This window comes from Emericellopsis cladophorae (genome assembly GCF_022114955.1).
Source record: "Emericellopsis cladophorae strain MUM 19.33 chromosome Unknown NODE_52_length_165805_cov_119_926832, whole genome shotgun sequence".
NCBI classification, from domain to species: domain Eukaryota; kingdom Fungi; phylum Ascomycota; class Sordariomycetes; order Hypocreales; family Bionectriaceae; genus Emericellopsis; species Emericellopsis cladophorae.
In genome coordinates, this window is record NW_026250977.1 from 136,657 (window position 1) to 151,725 (window position 15,069).

General features: G+C 55.9%; 2 protein-coding genes across 2 annotated transcripts; one reads left to right on the plus strand and one right to left on the minus strand.

Moving 5' to 3' along the window:
- Positions 1-71: 71 nt before the first annotated feature.
- On the minus strand, positions 72-1,766 carry J7T54_007592 (mannitol dehydrogenase; the record flags this gene model as incomplete). Its single annotated transcript, XM_051509003.1, has 1 exon — positions 72-1,766. One exon carries the CDS (start codon positions 1,764-1,766, stop codon positions 72-74), a length of 1,695 nt encoding a protein of 564 aa, XP_051359993.1.
- Positions 1,767-7,874: 6,108 nt separating this feature from the next.
- On the plus strand, positions 7,875-15,039 carry J7T54_007593 (uncharacterized protein; the record flags this gene model as incomplete). Its single annotated transcript, XM_051509004.1, has 7 exons — positions 7,875-7,894; positions 7,966-8,324; positions 8,397-9,110; positions 9,175-9,225; positions 9,280-10,060; positions 10,118-14,442; positions 14,669-15,039. The coding sequence occupies 7 exons, from the start codon at positions 7,875-7,877 to the stop codon at positions 15,037-15,039; spliced, it is 6,621 nt and encodes a 2,206-aa protein (XP_051359994.1).
- Positions 15,040-15,069: the final 30 nt, after the last annotated feature.

Sequence of the window (15,069 nt, forward strand, 5' to 3'; positions counted from 1 at the left end):
TCCGTCCGTTCCGTCGCCTCTATTCCCAAAAATTTTCCCCTTCTATAAGTAGTGAAAAGTGGTCGAATCAATTAGTCGACGTACTTGGCCAGGGTAGCCATGGTACCATCGCGGTACAGACCCTCCATAGCCTTGGTAAGCTCCTCGACAAAGATCTTGTCACCACGCAGATCATCACCAAACAGGCTCTTCACGTCCAGCAGAGGGAAAGGCTTGGCTCCTCCCTTGATCGCCCTGGCCTGGAGATCCTCCACCATCGGGTCGTCAATGAAGATGGGCTTGCCCTGCTCATCCTTGCCGTTGAGGAAGCGGAACCAAGTGGCCGTCACGAACACGAGGCGCTTGAAGTCGTGGGTGCCAGCCATGATCTGCTCGGCAATGGTGGGCATGATGAACTGAGGCAGCTTGCCGGAGCCGTTGATGGTGAGACGGCCGATCTGGTCCATGATGGTGGGGTTGGCAAAGCGCTCCAGCAGGGTGTCGCAGTACTTGTCGATGTCGACGCCGTCAATGGCAGGCATGAGGGGCTTGACCTCCTTGTGCATCATGTTGTAGATGAACTTGTAGTACAGCGGGTTCTCAAACACCTCGTGGACGTACTCGATGCCACTCAGGTAGGCGGCGTAGGCTACAGCCGAGTGACTGGCGTTAAGCAGGCGCAGCTTGTGGCACTCAAACTTCTCGACCTCGTGGACGTTGCTCACGACCTGCACGCCGACCTTCTCAAAGGCAGGGCGGCCGTCCGCGAACGAGTCTTCGATGACCCACTGGGTGAAGGGCTCGGTGACCACGGGCCACGAGTCCTGGATGCCAAAGGTCTCGGCGAGGGCGGTCTTGTCGTTGTCTGTGGTACGGGGTGTGATGCGGTCCACCATGCTGTTGGGGAACTGTCCCTGAGCCTCAATCCAGTCGGCAATCTTGGCGTTGCGCGCACGGGCAAAGCTCAGCAGCATATGCCGAGTGATGCTGCCGTTCTTCTGCATGTTGTCGCATGAGAGGACGGTGAACGGCTTGAGCCCGGCGGCGTGACGCTTCTCGAGAGCAGCAAAGAGGAAGCCAAAGGTTGTGCGGGGAGACTGGAGGTCGCTCTTCAGGTCAGCGACAATGTCCGGGTGCTCAATCTCAAGCTCATGGGTGTTCTCGTTGTAGTAGTAGCCGCTCTCGGTGATGGTCATGGACACAATCTTCGTGTCTGGGTGGGCCATCTTGTCAATGACCTTGGTCGGACCATCAGGCGCGAAGAGGAACGAGTTGATGCTGCCAATGACACGCGCGCTGCTGCCCTTCTCGGCACGCTCGATCAGAGTATACAAGCAGTCCTGGCCGACAAGGGCATCGCGCATGCCAGCATCGAAAGGCTGGAGGCCGACACCGCAGATCGCCCAGTTGCGATCGCCATGCTCCTTCATCAGGCTGTCGATGTAAACAGCCAAGTGAGCTCTGTGGAAACCACCGACGCCAATGTGTACAATGCCCTCCTTGACATTGCTTCGATCGAAGTTCGGGAATTCGACATCCCTGTTCTTTTGGCGGGCCGCCTGCTCGATCGCTTTCAAGCTCTGGTTGCTGAGCGCGGGAGCTGTAATCGTAGACTGAAAGCGCGATTGGGAGGTGTGGAATAGGCTCTGGCTCTGTGGTTGGCGGACGAAATGCCTAGAGGCATTGTACGTAGCGAAAGATCTGGGGGTGGCCGCGAAAGCTCTGGGGGCGGCCCTTGGGGTGGTCCTGGCGCAGGCGCGCGCGACGCCGTGCCACATCATGGACATTGTTGCAATTGAGGAGGCAAACTCTTGCTGCTCAGCGTTTGGCTAGCTCTCTAACAAGTATCCAGGCAGGTAAGCTGAGGCACAGACGCGCTTCAGAGGATCCCGCTGCTGGGACTCGCTGTAGTCACGCGGTGTATCTTGGTGAAAGAGATTGAATACGCGACTGGTGATAGGTAGTCGGGTAAGATGGAGTGGTTTACGTGCTTGTCGTCGAGGGAGAGCGGATGCGGACTGGGGGTGGAGGACGCGAGGAAAGTGCAAACGGTAGAGTTGATGAGTGGTTTCAGGAAAGTCAGAGCAGTCTCCCTAATTTAAAAGGTGCCATAGCGTCATCCTGACAATCGATAAGTCGAATGGACCCTCAACAGTTTCTGGACCAGACCACACAAAGCAATAATAACCAGACCCTGGTGCCTGGCTGGTGTCCGCCTCCTTGATCCTTGCAGGTGGTAAGACATTCAATCTCGCCGCCTGGCAGATGAAGAAATTTGTTAGCGGTTCCAGTTTCTGTTATCGATTGCGGCTGGCGCCAGTGGCCAGATCCAGTTTAGCTCACCTCACCAACATGGATTACGTCGATCTTCCCTCCCACGCCAAGCTGTAGCCCGTGACCCATCCACCCCACGTCCTTGGATATTGAGACTTGAGAAGGCGGTAAGAACACTAAAACAGCCCATTCACCTCGAGATCCGAGACGTAATTCCTCCATTCACCACAGGGTCAAGTTGACAGTGCCTTGCTCACAGAGTTCGACGTACAGTAGCGACGTTGAAAGACTGGGCTCGGACCCAACGGTGTGGAGAAGTTGCTCCAGCAGGCGTTACAAGCTTTCCGTGCAGCCACAGGAGTTGTCGGACCTACCCGACGGCATTGACTTTGAACTTTGAAGCAACAGGAACCTTAACAATGGAAGTGACATTACTCAGGAGACGACTCATGTCTATGGCTTACGTGGAGGCAAGAACGCGAACAAATTTGGTGCGAAACCTGCTTCGAGTTTGGGGGCCCAAGTGCTTGTATTATCAATCAATTGGGGTCAGCATGTTATCGTGAGGTCGTGGCACGACTGCAGCTTGATCGGTACAATTACGTCATGCGCGATTCAGCCTTGCATGAGAACTGATATATGCACGCGAACGTCGGAGCAAATTCTGTTCAGAAGCGCACCGCCAGACTTCATGTTCAGATATCTGTAATGTTCAAGAGTCAAGACATTGAAGTTGTTGTAAATTTTTGCCTCTGAGGGATCAGGGGGCAACGTCAGGCCCCCATGCTAGACAATCATAATTGCCATCACATGATCTTGTTTGATTCAGGGGTTTCTAATTAATACGGGAGTCCAGAACCCGGCTTTCTCGGGTGGCAAATGAAGAGGAACCCATCAAAGAAATTTCACCAATCCCCTCCATAATTTTATCTTAGAGAGTATTCGCATAGAGCAGTCAGTCAGTCGTCCAAATGGACTCGAACATTCCAAGTGTGAGAACCTAATGGATGGTACCGGAGGTCGAGGGTAATCAATTCCGCGACTAGCAACTGATAGTTAGATGGTACAGAATATGGATAGACCGGAGATACTTCCGGCCATACCCTCCATGACAGTTAACCATCGTCTCTACATATAACTTAATCAGTTGAGAATCTTGACGACATCGTCGCATTACTTGCAGCCTTGGCAGATATTTTACAGCAACAAAGAAGGCACACGGCAGCCGGTATTTGCTGGTTGTCACCGACCTCACCAACATACCCCCGCCGCGCTGGGCCCCTGACTCCTAAGTCCCGAGTCCTGAGTCCTAACTATGTCGCCCGTTCCCTCCCACCAGTTCTCTCACTGAACGACCCTGTACACCACAAGAGTGAGCTCAGGCGCCGGTGTTATGACCTCAGCCAGGAAAAACTGTGACCTGATGTGCTCATATGGAGCGCCAATATCGTATTGCTAATTTATTCACCCGTTAGCAAGACAAAAGCACAATGGGGAGAGAATAACGTCCCCGCCATGGACGGGCAACGTGTGGAGGTGAGCTTACAATGCGACGCAGCGATGTCTCGCTCTTTTTGCCAGTTCCGTGTTCAAACACAGTAAAGGGAACCTCGTCGGCGGTTTCACACGTCAAACGCACTTCGACGTCGGTGTACTCCGCTTCGGTGTCGGCATCGTACGTGGTAGTCCAAGAATATCCACTGCACGTGGCGTTGAACATATTGTCACTCTTGACGACGACTTCGGAGACCGGTATACCTAGAGACCCATGAGAATCCTCTCATCGATTTTGGCGCTGCAGGGAAGAGGATGAAGGAAAAGAAAGACGCCATGTCCAAAGGGAGCCATTGTTCTTCATTTCACCAGGCACAACTCCAGTCAGAAGTTGGAGAGCAAGGAGCCGTGACTTACCCAGCTGTGAGCCACCCGGTACGGGGACCACAGTCCTTGCGGTCAAATCAAGCGTGACGGCAGCATCCTGAACCTTTTCCAAGGTTGGCACTGCCACTACCGAGGGTGCGAACAGCGCAAGCACTGCTGCTGACGAAACATATGCGGAAAGATGCATCCTGTGTTGGAAAGTTTGCAAGGAGATGTTGGTGGCTTCAATATGGTCCAGTCCGGAAGACTAGCTGTTATATGTGGTTTGTCTCCGCCGACACATTGACGTGACGGGTTCGATAGCCCTCACGTTGTAATGCTCGCATGGGCTCGGCTCTGCAGACTGAATCCTGATCCCACATGTTGGATTCTGATCCTACGACCATATACGCCTCCGCGAATGACAGGGATGGCCAGGGTTCGGAAGGACGGTCAGCAGCATCATGCCATCAATTGCCTTGGAGTCCGAGAAGTACTTTGGTCTTTAGCTACATAAGCTGCTAAGGAGTCCGAGAGATTCGAAACGTAGTGCCGTCGGTGGCCACTCCGACTACCCCGTACGGACCTACCGCTTCATTCGCGCGGCGACAAACAGTTATAAATATACGTACAATTGATTATACCTGTCCGGGTATGATTCCTTCATTCCTTCCCTTCATTCCTTCCTGCCTATGTGCAAGGTGGACCGTAATTGCGGTGTGGACATGCAACCCTGGAAATTACTACGCATGTAGTTTGGTGCACGGGACTTTTCCCCGGTTGCGTTTCGCGTAGGGATTTAGCGGACTCCAGAGTAATAGATAGCTCCGCTTGAACCGCTCCGTGAGCCTGCTAGCGCAAACGTATTACCCTTTCGCGACACGATTCCTGGGTTGCAGCGCAGGTCGTACAAGTAGCTTCGAAGTTCAGGCTACAGGGTTAGTCGCTGCGACGTAGTATCGTTTCGGGGATCATGAAGGATTCGGTCAATATAATAGGGGCCTGGAAGGGGACGGCTCTTGTGATTGATCATTGAATATATGTGCGCTTGATTTCAGCTGGATGCCGGAAACCAATCAAAAGCTCATCCATATGGGCAAGCAAGCTTGACATGAATTGTGGCTCTCATCAACGCCATGCCTATGTATAATCAATAGGAAGTCTCGCTCAACCATGTAGATGCTCCATGATCAGCCAAACATCATCAAAAAGACGAGAAGTTCCCGCGACGGCATCATGAGGATGATGAGGTCCAGCAAACGGAAAGAAAATGATCCTCACGATATTTTTTTAGACGCCGTGGGACGCCGAGGAGGGGCATGGAGGCCAGAATGATTGTGCTACAAGGCTTGGCGGTCTGTTGGTTTCATCAATAATAAGCGCGCGCAAATTAACATCACTTCAGGTTGAAATCAGAACCAAATCTTCCATCGGACGACCCATCACCGTACAATTAGCATTCATCTGTCAGTCCTCGAACAAACGCTGTGAGTTGTGAAAAGTTGACCATCAAAGTCATGTCGAGTTCTATTGTCTCCGGCAACGCTCTTTTCAGGTTCTATCTACAATAATTCAGCCAGTGACACCCAACGTCACACGGCTGCGTTCTGGCAGACATTCTTCACCGTGCCCTTCCAGGCGCCAAAATACGTGCTCATCATGTGGGCATCGCCGGATAACTCCGTAGGAACGGCGGACGGGGTGCTCCAATACACTTCGGACGACTTCGACGAGCCAAGTATCGTCCTGCTCAGGCTGCAAGTCGGGAACCCCTTGGGTCTGTGAGGGATATCGAGGCACAAGTGCTCGACGTGGCTGAGAGACACCTGGTGGCCAAGGCGACTCTTCCAACTTCAAGACAGGTGATCTTTGTCATGACGGCTACCGGCCCAACATTCAGGCTCTGGGAAGTGGACGGGGTGGGCCAAGGGCTTCAGCCATTGCACGGGGTTGCGCGGCGAAACGACAAGGCCCAATACCTCGACGCCAAAAGCGACGACGGATGCCAAGTTCTCTCCCGGCTGCGCGGACAGACCATCGAAGAGTAAAGCCCGTCTTTGCACTGAAAAAGATGAAACCAAGAAAAGAAAAAGTGCCCTGGTGCAAGGCCAAAAATGGACAGATATACAACACCGGGTATTCGCTGGTCGTCACCGACCCAACTACTAATCCAGCCCTCAGCGGCTTGACTATGGGAGAGCGGACGGGATCCCGTATTTTCCACTGGGTATGGTCGTATATGATGATTGACGCTATCACCAGTGCTTATAGGCATAGCACCCACTAACAAACCAGAGAAAAGGCGTGGAGACCAAAAAACATACAACAGCCGGTATTCGCTGGTCGTCACCGACCCAACTACTAATCAGCCCCTCAGCGGCTTGACTATGGGAGAGCGGACGGGATCCCGTATTTTCCACTGGGTATGGTCGTATGTGATAGATGTGCGCATGTGTCTTGTATATATAAGTATGTATGATATATTACGAAAGTCACTAATGATGCCCAAACGGCCTATCTTTAGTGACTATAACAGGCATAAGCAAAGACCTTGGGTCTAGACCCGTTTGTTATTTGAAATCACTGATGACGATGCCCTTGATGTCCGCCTACTATCACCTTCTCTCTCTCTCTCTCTCCTCCTTATTTTCCGCAGGGCGTTCTTGACGAGAACGTTATCAAACACCCTAATAAACAATGCCATGTACTGGAAGAAAAGTGGGCGCGCCCTCTCGGGCAGGAAGATCTGCGCAAAGGCTACCATAGCCGGCGCTAGGAAACCCAGCGCCGCTAGGGACGGGAGGAACACGCGCTTCACGGTCCCCTTTAATCTGGTGTACGTCTTAGCGCCACTCGTATACGCAACTATTATAAGAAGCGTGAGCTGCTGAATCGGAGAAACCTGTTCGTTTCTAGTGTAAGCCAAAGGGTGCGCATAGAGCCGATATCAAAGAGACTGCATGTGTGTCTTACAATGATGAACGCCAAGACGAGCTGCAGAGTTGGTCCTATGCTGCCGCGCATCTTCTCCGAGATGACTCCAAGGCACTTGAACAGAAGATGTGTGACTGTGGTGTCTATCAAGGCCCCGTAGATAGCCATCTTGGGTACACGTGATGTAAAGCCGGAGCTGTCCTCTTTTACGCGAGTGATAGTTGATGCAATGATTTCTTCACCGGCGGCGAGGGCTGCGGAGCGAAGGAGCTTGGAGAGAAGGCCACGAGAGCGAGGCTTCCGGGGCTGTCGGCTGGTTAGTTTGGTCCAGTCGCTCCTGGACGCGGAGGATGGAGTCATGGACGAACAATAGAAGGATAATGCGACATGGAGGTGGCGCCGCTCGACACAGTAGGCGCCATCATCAAATGATATCGAACCAGCGACGGGCGGCTAGGCGCATGCAGAATGGATGACTGTTCTCGAGATGTGGATGTGTCGCTGTCCTCGTCTGCCGCAGGACGCCATTACCACCGTCCTTACTACCGACTGCTGCTGCTGTGTCGATGGTCGGAAGCACGAGCAAGGTCATGTGACTCATGTAGGCTCAGCTGCGCTGACTGACTGAACCTGAAAACGAACCCTCTCCTCTGATTCCGACTCGATTCTCATTTCCCAAAACACGGAGCATTCTTGGCGTTGTATTGTGGTTCCTCCCCTGGCTTTCCATGCCCCTGGTGTGCGTTCCATGATATACCACAGTCCTCCCACGATTGGCGTCTCACGGTCTCAGACGCGGGCCCTTGGCCCGTTGTTTGGGTGTGACAATGTCCGACAAACAACGCAAGTAGGTACACCTGGAGTGTCACCACGATTGATCAAATCTCATCAACCGACACTTGACCTGTTCCCTCTTAGATGTCTATCGCGCAGCGCCTACAACATAGGATGGATCTGCGCCTTGCCTCTTGAGCTGGCCGCCTCCGTCGGCATGTTCGACGAGGCGCACCAGGACCTCGATCTCGCGCGCGGCGACGGAAATATGTACACCCTCGGCGAGATCGCGGGCCATAACATTGTCATGGCGTGTCTCCCTGCCGGCAGCACGGGCGTCACCCCCGCCGCCACTGTCGCGGCCAATATGCTCCGGAGCTTCCCCAAGATCCGCTTCGGTCTGATGGTCGGGGTCGGAGGGGGTGCGCCGGCGCGGCGGGCGAGACCGGGTGAGGATATTCGGCTGGGGGATGTGGTGGTCAGCATCCCTCAACGAGAGCTGGGTACGCATCTTGTGCTCAACCCCGGGTGGTTATCCGCTCCGCATTTCTAGACTAACGAGCCTCCACATCTAGGTGGTGTCGTCAAATATGATTGTGGAAAGACGGTCGCGGGGGGCGTGTTTGAGCACACGGGACTGCTCAATATGCCGCCTGCGCCGCTGGCCAATGCTGTGGCGAAATTGCGAGGGATGCACGAAGCGAAGCGCAGTGCCGTCTCGCGGTACGTCGCGGCCATGATCAACAAGGTCATGGCGGACGAGGACGCGAACCCCGAGTTCGAGGACTTGTATTGTTGCCCTGACCCCAAGTACGATCAGCTGTTCGCGGCCGAGTATGAGCACACGATTGTCCCGGTCTCACCTAGCCAAGAGGATAGCGATGACGATGAGCGGTTGTCTAGTGAAGACGAAGACGACATCCCCCTCCCCTGCCCTCACTGCGACCCGGCCCGCCTTGTTCAGCGCAAACCCCGCAAGTATCCAGGCCCCGTCATCCACTACGGGACAATCGCCTCGGCGGATCAGGTCATGCGCCATGCCCTCACGCGGGACGCTATCCGCAAGAAGCACGGCATCCTTTGCTTCGACATGGAGGCCGCGGGGCTGATGAACGACTTCCCCTGCCTCGTCGTCCGCGGCATCTGTGACTACGCGGACACACACAAGCACAAGATATGGCAGCGGTACGCAGCGGCCACGGCGGCGGCGTACACAAAGGAGCTACTGCAGGTGGTGCTTAGGGAAGACGTTGAGACGACAGAGGAGGTGGTCAAGATCTTGGAAAGGGGTGAGTGATTGTGATTGTGTGAAGCATATATACAGGAGCGTTGACGGTCTTGTGCGTATCGTAGTTGAACATGGTGTGCATGATATCAAGCAGAATGTAGACCGTCTCGCAAAAGGTATGCGAGCTGTTCCTCGCCCTGTGATGCCTTCACTGTATTGACAAGTAGTAGACAGGGCACGGCAAGACCGCGATCGGATCCTGAACTGGCTCGACAGCGACACGCATACAAAGAGACTGTTGGATTCATACGAAAAATGGCAACCCAGCACGGTCCAGAAGCTATTCGAGTCCGAGGCCTATAGAGACTGGACATATGGTGAGGCGCAAACACTGTGGTGTCCCGGAATCGCCGGCGGGGGCAAGACTGTGTTTTCCTCAGTGGTGGTGAGCAGCCTCAAAGCTGGCCAGGAAGCTCAGGCGGAAGCATCTAGGGCCGCAGTGCTCTGTCTCTTTTGCGAGTACGAACGACAAAAGGAGCAGACATTGCGGACGTTGGCTGCGGCGATGCTGCGGCAGCTCGCAGACCAGTGCGAGCTCCTCCCTGACGAGCTGGGTGACCTCTTTGAGAAGCATGGGACTGGCGCATCATCTCATCTGCGCTTTGAAGACGTTTCTCTAGCACTGACTCGACTTCTAAAGGAATTCCCCAGGGTCTATCTCATCGTCGATGCGCTAGACGAGTGCTCGGATCAAACACGAAGGGAGCTACTCGCGCACCTGGCAGAGCAGCAGAGGAAGACGGGTCTCCGAATCCTGGCGACGGCTAGGCCGACTGTTGAGTTTGAAAAAGAGTTTAGCATAAAGTGCCAAGAGCTGGAGATCAGGGCTGATGTGCTGGATGTGAAGAGCGTGCTCGACACGCTCATCGACAAGTCGACTTCTTTTGTCAGAGAGGATGAAGGGCTACGCAGACGTGTCACAGACAACATAGTCTTCGCTGTCGATGGGATGTGAGTATTTCTCGGTCAAGACGGCGGGCGACATGGCAGAGTCTAATCTTGCCCCAGGTTCCTCCTCGTCCAGCCCTTCCTTGACTCCGTCATTGGCGAGCGATCCAGAGGCCACGTCGAAGACGCTCTCCAGACGCTCATGGACAGTCCCGACAAGCTGACCACCGTGTACGAAAACGCCCTCTGCCGGATTGGAGGACAGAAGCCGGGCGACCGCAACCTCGCTCATCGCATGCTATCCTGGGTCGTCGAGTCCAAGAGGCCGCTTACGCGTGACGAGTTTCTCCACGCCCTGGCTATACAGACCGGCAGCCTCCATTTTCAACGCCACTACATTTTAGAGAATCTTGACGGTGCTGTGGCCCTCTGCGCTGGACTGGTCGTGATCAATGAGAGGAGTGACACGGTGCAGCTGATGCATCACACCACGAGGACCTACCTGGAAGATCCGGAAAGACGGCCGGGCTGGATGGCCGAGTCGCGGGCGATGATTGCGAGCGCGTGCGTCACGTACATATCGTACTCGGTGTTCGAGGACGGCCCCTGTCACGGTGATGAGGAGATGGGCAGGAGACTGGATGAGTACCCCTTTCTTCCCTACGCTGCTCAGCACTGGGGACACCACGGCCATGACGCGGGAGGAGAGACAGAGTCCATGCAGCATCTTGCACTCCAATTTTTGCTCAACCAAGAAAAACTGGCGTCCGCTAACCAGGCCATGCACTTTACCGGACGCAGGTATTCTGGGTACAGCTCCTGGTATGACCGGGAGGTGACGGCGTTGCATTTGGTGGCGGCCTTTGGCCTACCCAGTACCACACGGCAGCTTCTGGCCGCTACTGGCGCCGATGCAATTGACAAAAGGGATGGAGATGGCCGGACGGCTCTTCATAGGGCTGCCGAGAACGGCGATGAAGCCGTGATCCGCATCCTCCTCGGACACTCGGCCAATATTGTCGCGGAAGAGGGCACCTTTGGTCAGACACCTCTCCATCTCGCCGCCCTGAACGGTCGCGAGGCCGCCACGCGGGTTCTCATGGAGCACGGAGCCAGCAGTCTCGCCTGCGACGCAGACGGCTGGATGCCAATACACACAGCCTCCTGGATGGGCCATGCCGACGTTGCGGGGACACTCCTCGTCACGACGGACGCGGTTCATGTCCTCAGCGGGGATGGTCTCACGGCTCTACATTGCGCCGCGGCGCAAGGGCACGCTGAGCTCGCACAGCTCCTGATTCGCAGCGGCGCGGACGTCAACGCTGTGGATGACGAGGGGTGGACGCCACTCCACTGGGCGTCCAAGAAGCGACATGACGTGTTGAAGCCGCGGGTGCTGTCCCTCAAAGACGAGACGTCCGCCCTTCTCCGGCGGTTCGTGGAACTACAGGAGGAGATGGACGAGGTGATTCATCAGCAGGCCGATGTGCTGCAAGACAGGCTAGCGACGACGCTGAGGAAGCCGTTGGACTTTTGGCAGACCAGGTTGGCGTGGCTGCCGTCGGGCGCTATCGGGCTCAACATGGGCCACGAGTATGGCGAGATGGTGGCGGCGCTGCAAATGTCCCCGAATGTGCCGAGCGTGACCCTCCCATGGTCTATCTGGAATATGATGGGGGATACCGGCGAGGGGCCACAGTGGCAAGGGGCGAGCGAGGCCAAGGAAGAGGAGGAGGACGAGCCTGCAAACGTCCGTTTCATGTTTGCCATTCAGGATGAGCTCACGGCGATGCACTGCACCACTGCGTGTGGGCATGCCGAGGTGAGTAGGCTGTTGGTGAGACACGGCGCCGACATTGAGCAAAGGTGCCACACCACCATCGAGACCAAGTTCCTCGTCAAGGTCGAGACAATGACCACGGCGCTGCACCTGGCGGCCTTTTCCAGCCACGAGGCCATGGTCAGTATACTCCTCGAGCAGGGCGCTGACATGCGGGCCAGAACTGAGTCTCAGTACAAGACTCAGGGAGTAGAATTTGTCCGGCCCAAACCAGCAAAGAAGTTTGGCATGTTGGCGAGGCCCGATGTCGAATGGACGCCGTTGCACTGCGGCGTGGTATCGGGGTCAGAGGACGTGGTCCAGATGCTCCTAGACATCATGAAAGGTGCGGGAGTGCAGGAGACAGGTATCGTCGACTTTTTCACGCTCAAGTGTGAGTTGACGGCACTCCACATGGCCGTCGTGCTCGGCTACGTGGGCAAAGTGAGGCTGCTCCTGGCTGGGGGGGCGAACGTTAATGCTCAGGGATGGATCAACCTGGACTTGCCGTTGAACTACCATTCGTCCGTGGAGAAGAAGAAGACGCTCCCGTTTAGGATGGAGGGCACGTCGCTGCAGCTCGCTACTCTCCTAGCTAGAAACGAGATGATGGGGATTCTGATCCAGCGCAAAGCTGATGTGGAGGCCAAGCTCCGTATCGAGATTGGCACGCTCCGTGCGAACTTGTCGTCGCTGCAGATCGCGACTATATGCAGGCGGAAAGCGGCCATTCAGCTTCTTCTCGACCAAAGGGCAGACGCCACCGCCAAGATCCTCGTCCGCGTGGAAGGAGACGAGAACAATGGTGCGGAGCTGAATGGGCTCCATCTCATGGCCTTCTTTCGAGACTGGCGACTAGCGGACTCGCTCATCCACGCAGGAGCAGACGTCAATGACGAGTTGCGCATAGACGTCAATGTCTGCAAGGCTGAGAAGCTAGCTGACCTCCATCGGGGAGGCCCCGATGGCAAGCACGGGCGGGACAAAGGGAGCGAGGAAGAAGCTGAAGAACCTGTGGACTCGATCCACGCTTTCTTCACGCGGACAGCCCGGAACTTTGTAGCACTGCTGGGCGATCAACTCGAGGACACCCCCATGTTTGGCAGCCTCTTCCAGACTCTGGAGAGGCAGGATGAGAAGGAGACGTCGTATCACGTCAAGATCCGCTCCACGGCACTCTCTCTCGCGATCCTGGCCGTCAATGAGCAAGTTGTCCAGGTCCTCATCGACAATGGCGCAGACATGCACGTGGCGTCGATGTTTGCTGTTGGCTCCTTGTACATCCAGTGTCAGCCACTCCATCTTGCAGTCCTATGCGGGGCCGAGGCAGCGGTAGCTCACTTAATCGATGCCGGCGCTGACACGTGTGCGCAACTCGTCATTCAGGTGGGCGAGGAGATTCGGGTCTGTCTGTCCCCTCTCCATCTCGCGTGTCTGATCGGTCATGAGACGTTGGTGGGACTGCTCCTCGAGAGAGGTGTAGACGCTCGGGCTCTTTGTCGTGTAAACGATGAGGATGAGAATGTTGTGAGCGCACTCCATTTCGCCGCATTATTGGGACAGGAGGCAATCGTGGCGGCACTTGTCGACAGCAAGGGCGACGCGTCGCAGAGGTGCCGTCTGCTTCTTCGACCCAAGATCGATATGGAAATGGACCTGAGCGCTTCACATCTCGCCGCCCTGTCAGGAAATGTCCATGTTGTCAAGACCGTGTTAGATACGGACCACGACAGGCAGCAGCTGGCAAGATTGGACTGTCACAAGATGCACGCCACGTTTACAGTCCTGCACCTCGCCGCCCTCTGGGGCCACGAGCAGGTGGTAACTCATCTGCTCGAAAAGGGCCACGACGTCCACACACCGTGTGTCATCGACATACAGTACATGTCACATGTTCAGCTGACGTGCCTCCACCTGGCCGCGTTTGCCGGTGGCCTTGATATGATGACTCGGCTACTCGACGCTGGAGCCGACGTTCACCAGGCCGCAGTGATTGACGGCCCAGCGTTCCGCACCAAGCTAACAGCATTGCATATCACAGCGTTCGCCAGACACCGGGGTTTGATGGAGATGCTCCTCGACTTGGACATGGACATCCATCTCCCCGTCCAAGCGGACGTCTGGGAGGAGATGCACGTCGAGTTGAGCCTTTTGCACATTGCCGCCTTGTGGCGCGTACAAGTTACGCAGCTTCTCCTCGACAAGGGCTTCGACGTCAACGCCAGGCTCGTCATTCAAGGTCCCGAGACACACGCCGAGATGACTGCCCTTCACATGGCGGCGGGCTTGGACAACAAACGGTTGGCCCTCCTCCTGCTCGACCGTGAGGCCGACCCCAATGCAAGAGCACTCGTCGTGACGGACGATGTGAATGTCGACATGACGGCGCTTCATGTGGCACTTGGCCGCAGGTGCGACGACATGGTCCGCCTACTTGTCTCCAAGAGACCGCTGCGTACAGAGGAGCATGCTTGGCTGGCGTCCGATGCTGACTCGGATGGCAGCAGCCTACTCTCGGAGGTTTCCAACTCTACCTCTCCGTACGACTCCAACTACACCAGGCCCTCGAACCGCTCGTCTCCCGGGCGATCCTATTTCTCACCTAGAGCCGACGGCGACAGTCAGAGTGAGACATCCACACATTCCATGTCCTCACAGCCGCCGCCGCCGTCCGCCGCTCGATCGCCATCCCGTACCCGTCTAAGAGACTTTATGTCGGCCGGCGCAGTTTCTGCTGCCACCGCTGCCTTTCGCTCTCGTCAACAACAGCATAAAGTTCCGCCAAATTCACCACCTCCATCAGGTTCCGGGGCCAGAACCCCGTCTCCGTCCCGATTACGATCGCGTAGCAGATCACCAACGCCTCTGGCTTCCGTCTTGGCCGGCGCGGCAGTGGCCCTGGCGGCTCGTGGATACGCGGATCGGAGGAAGCGTTCGCATCGTCGGTCGCGAGCCCCAAGGCGTTCTCGGTCTCACTCACAAAGGGCACGGCCTCAATCTTGGGACAGGTTTGGACATGACCCCCGTTCTACTCCTGAGACCCATCAAGTCCAGCCCGGCTTCGCGGAATCAATACACTCCCAGTCAGAGTCCTCACACCGCAGACGACGGCGACGGCAATGGACAAGACCACGGAGACAGCGACGCTCTCCACCAAGACATGGCCGTTCACCACCAAGACGTAGGGCTGGACGGCGGCCCTCAAAGCCCCGTTTCCGAGTAGGGCGAGCCACCAGCATGCTCAACCGACGCA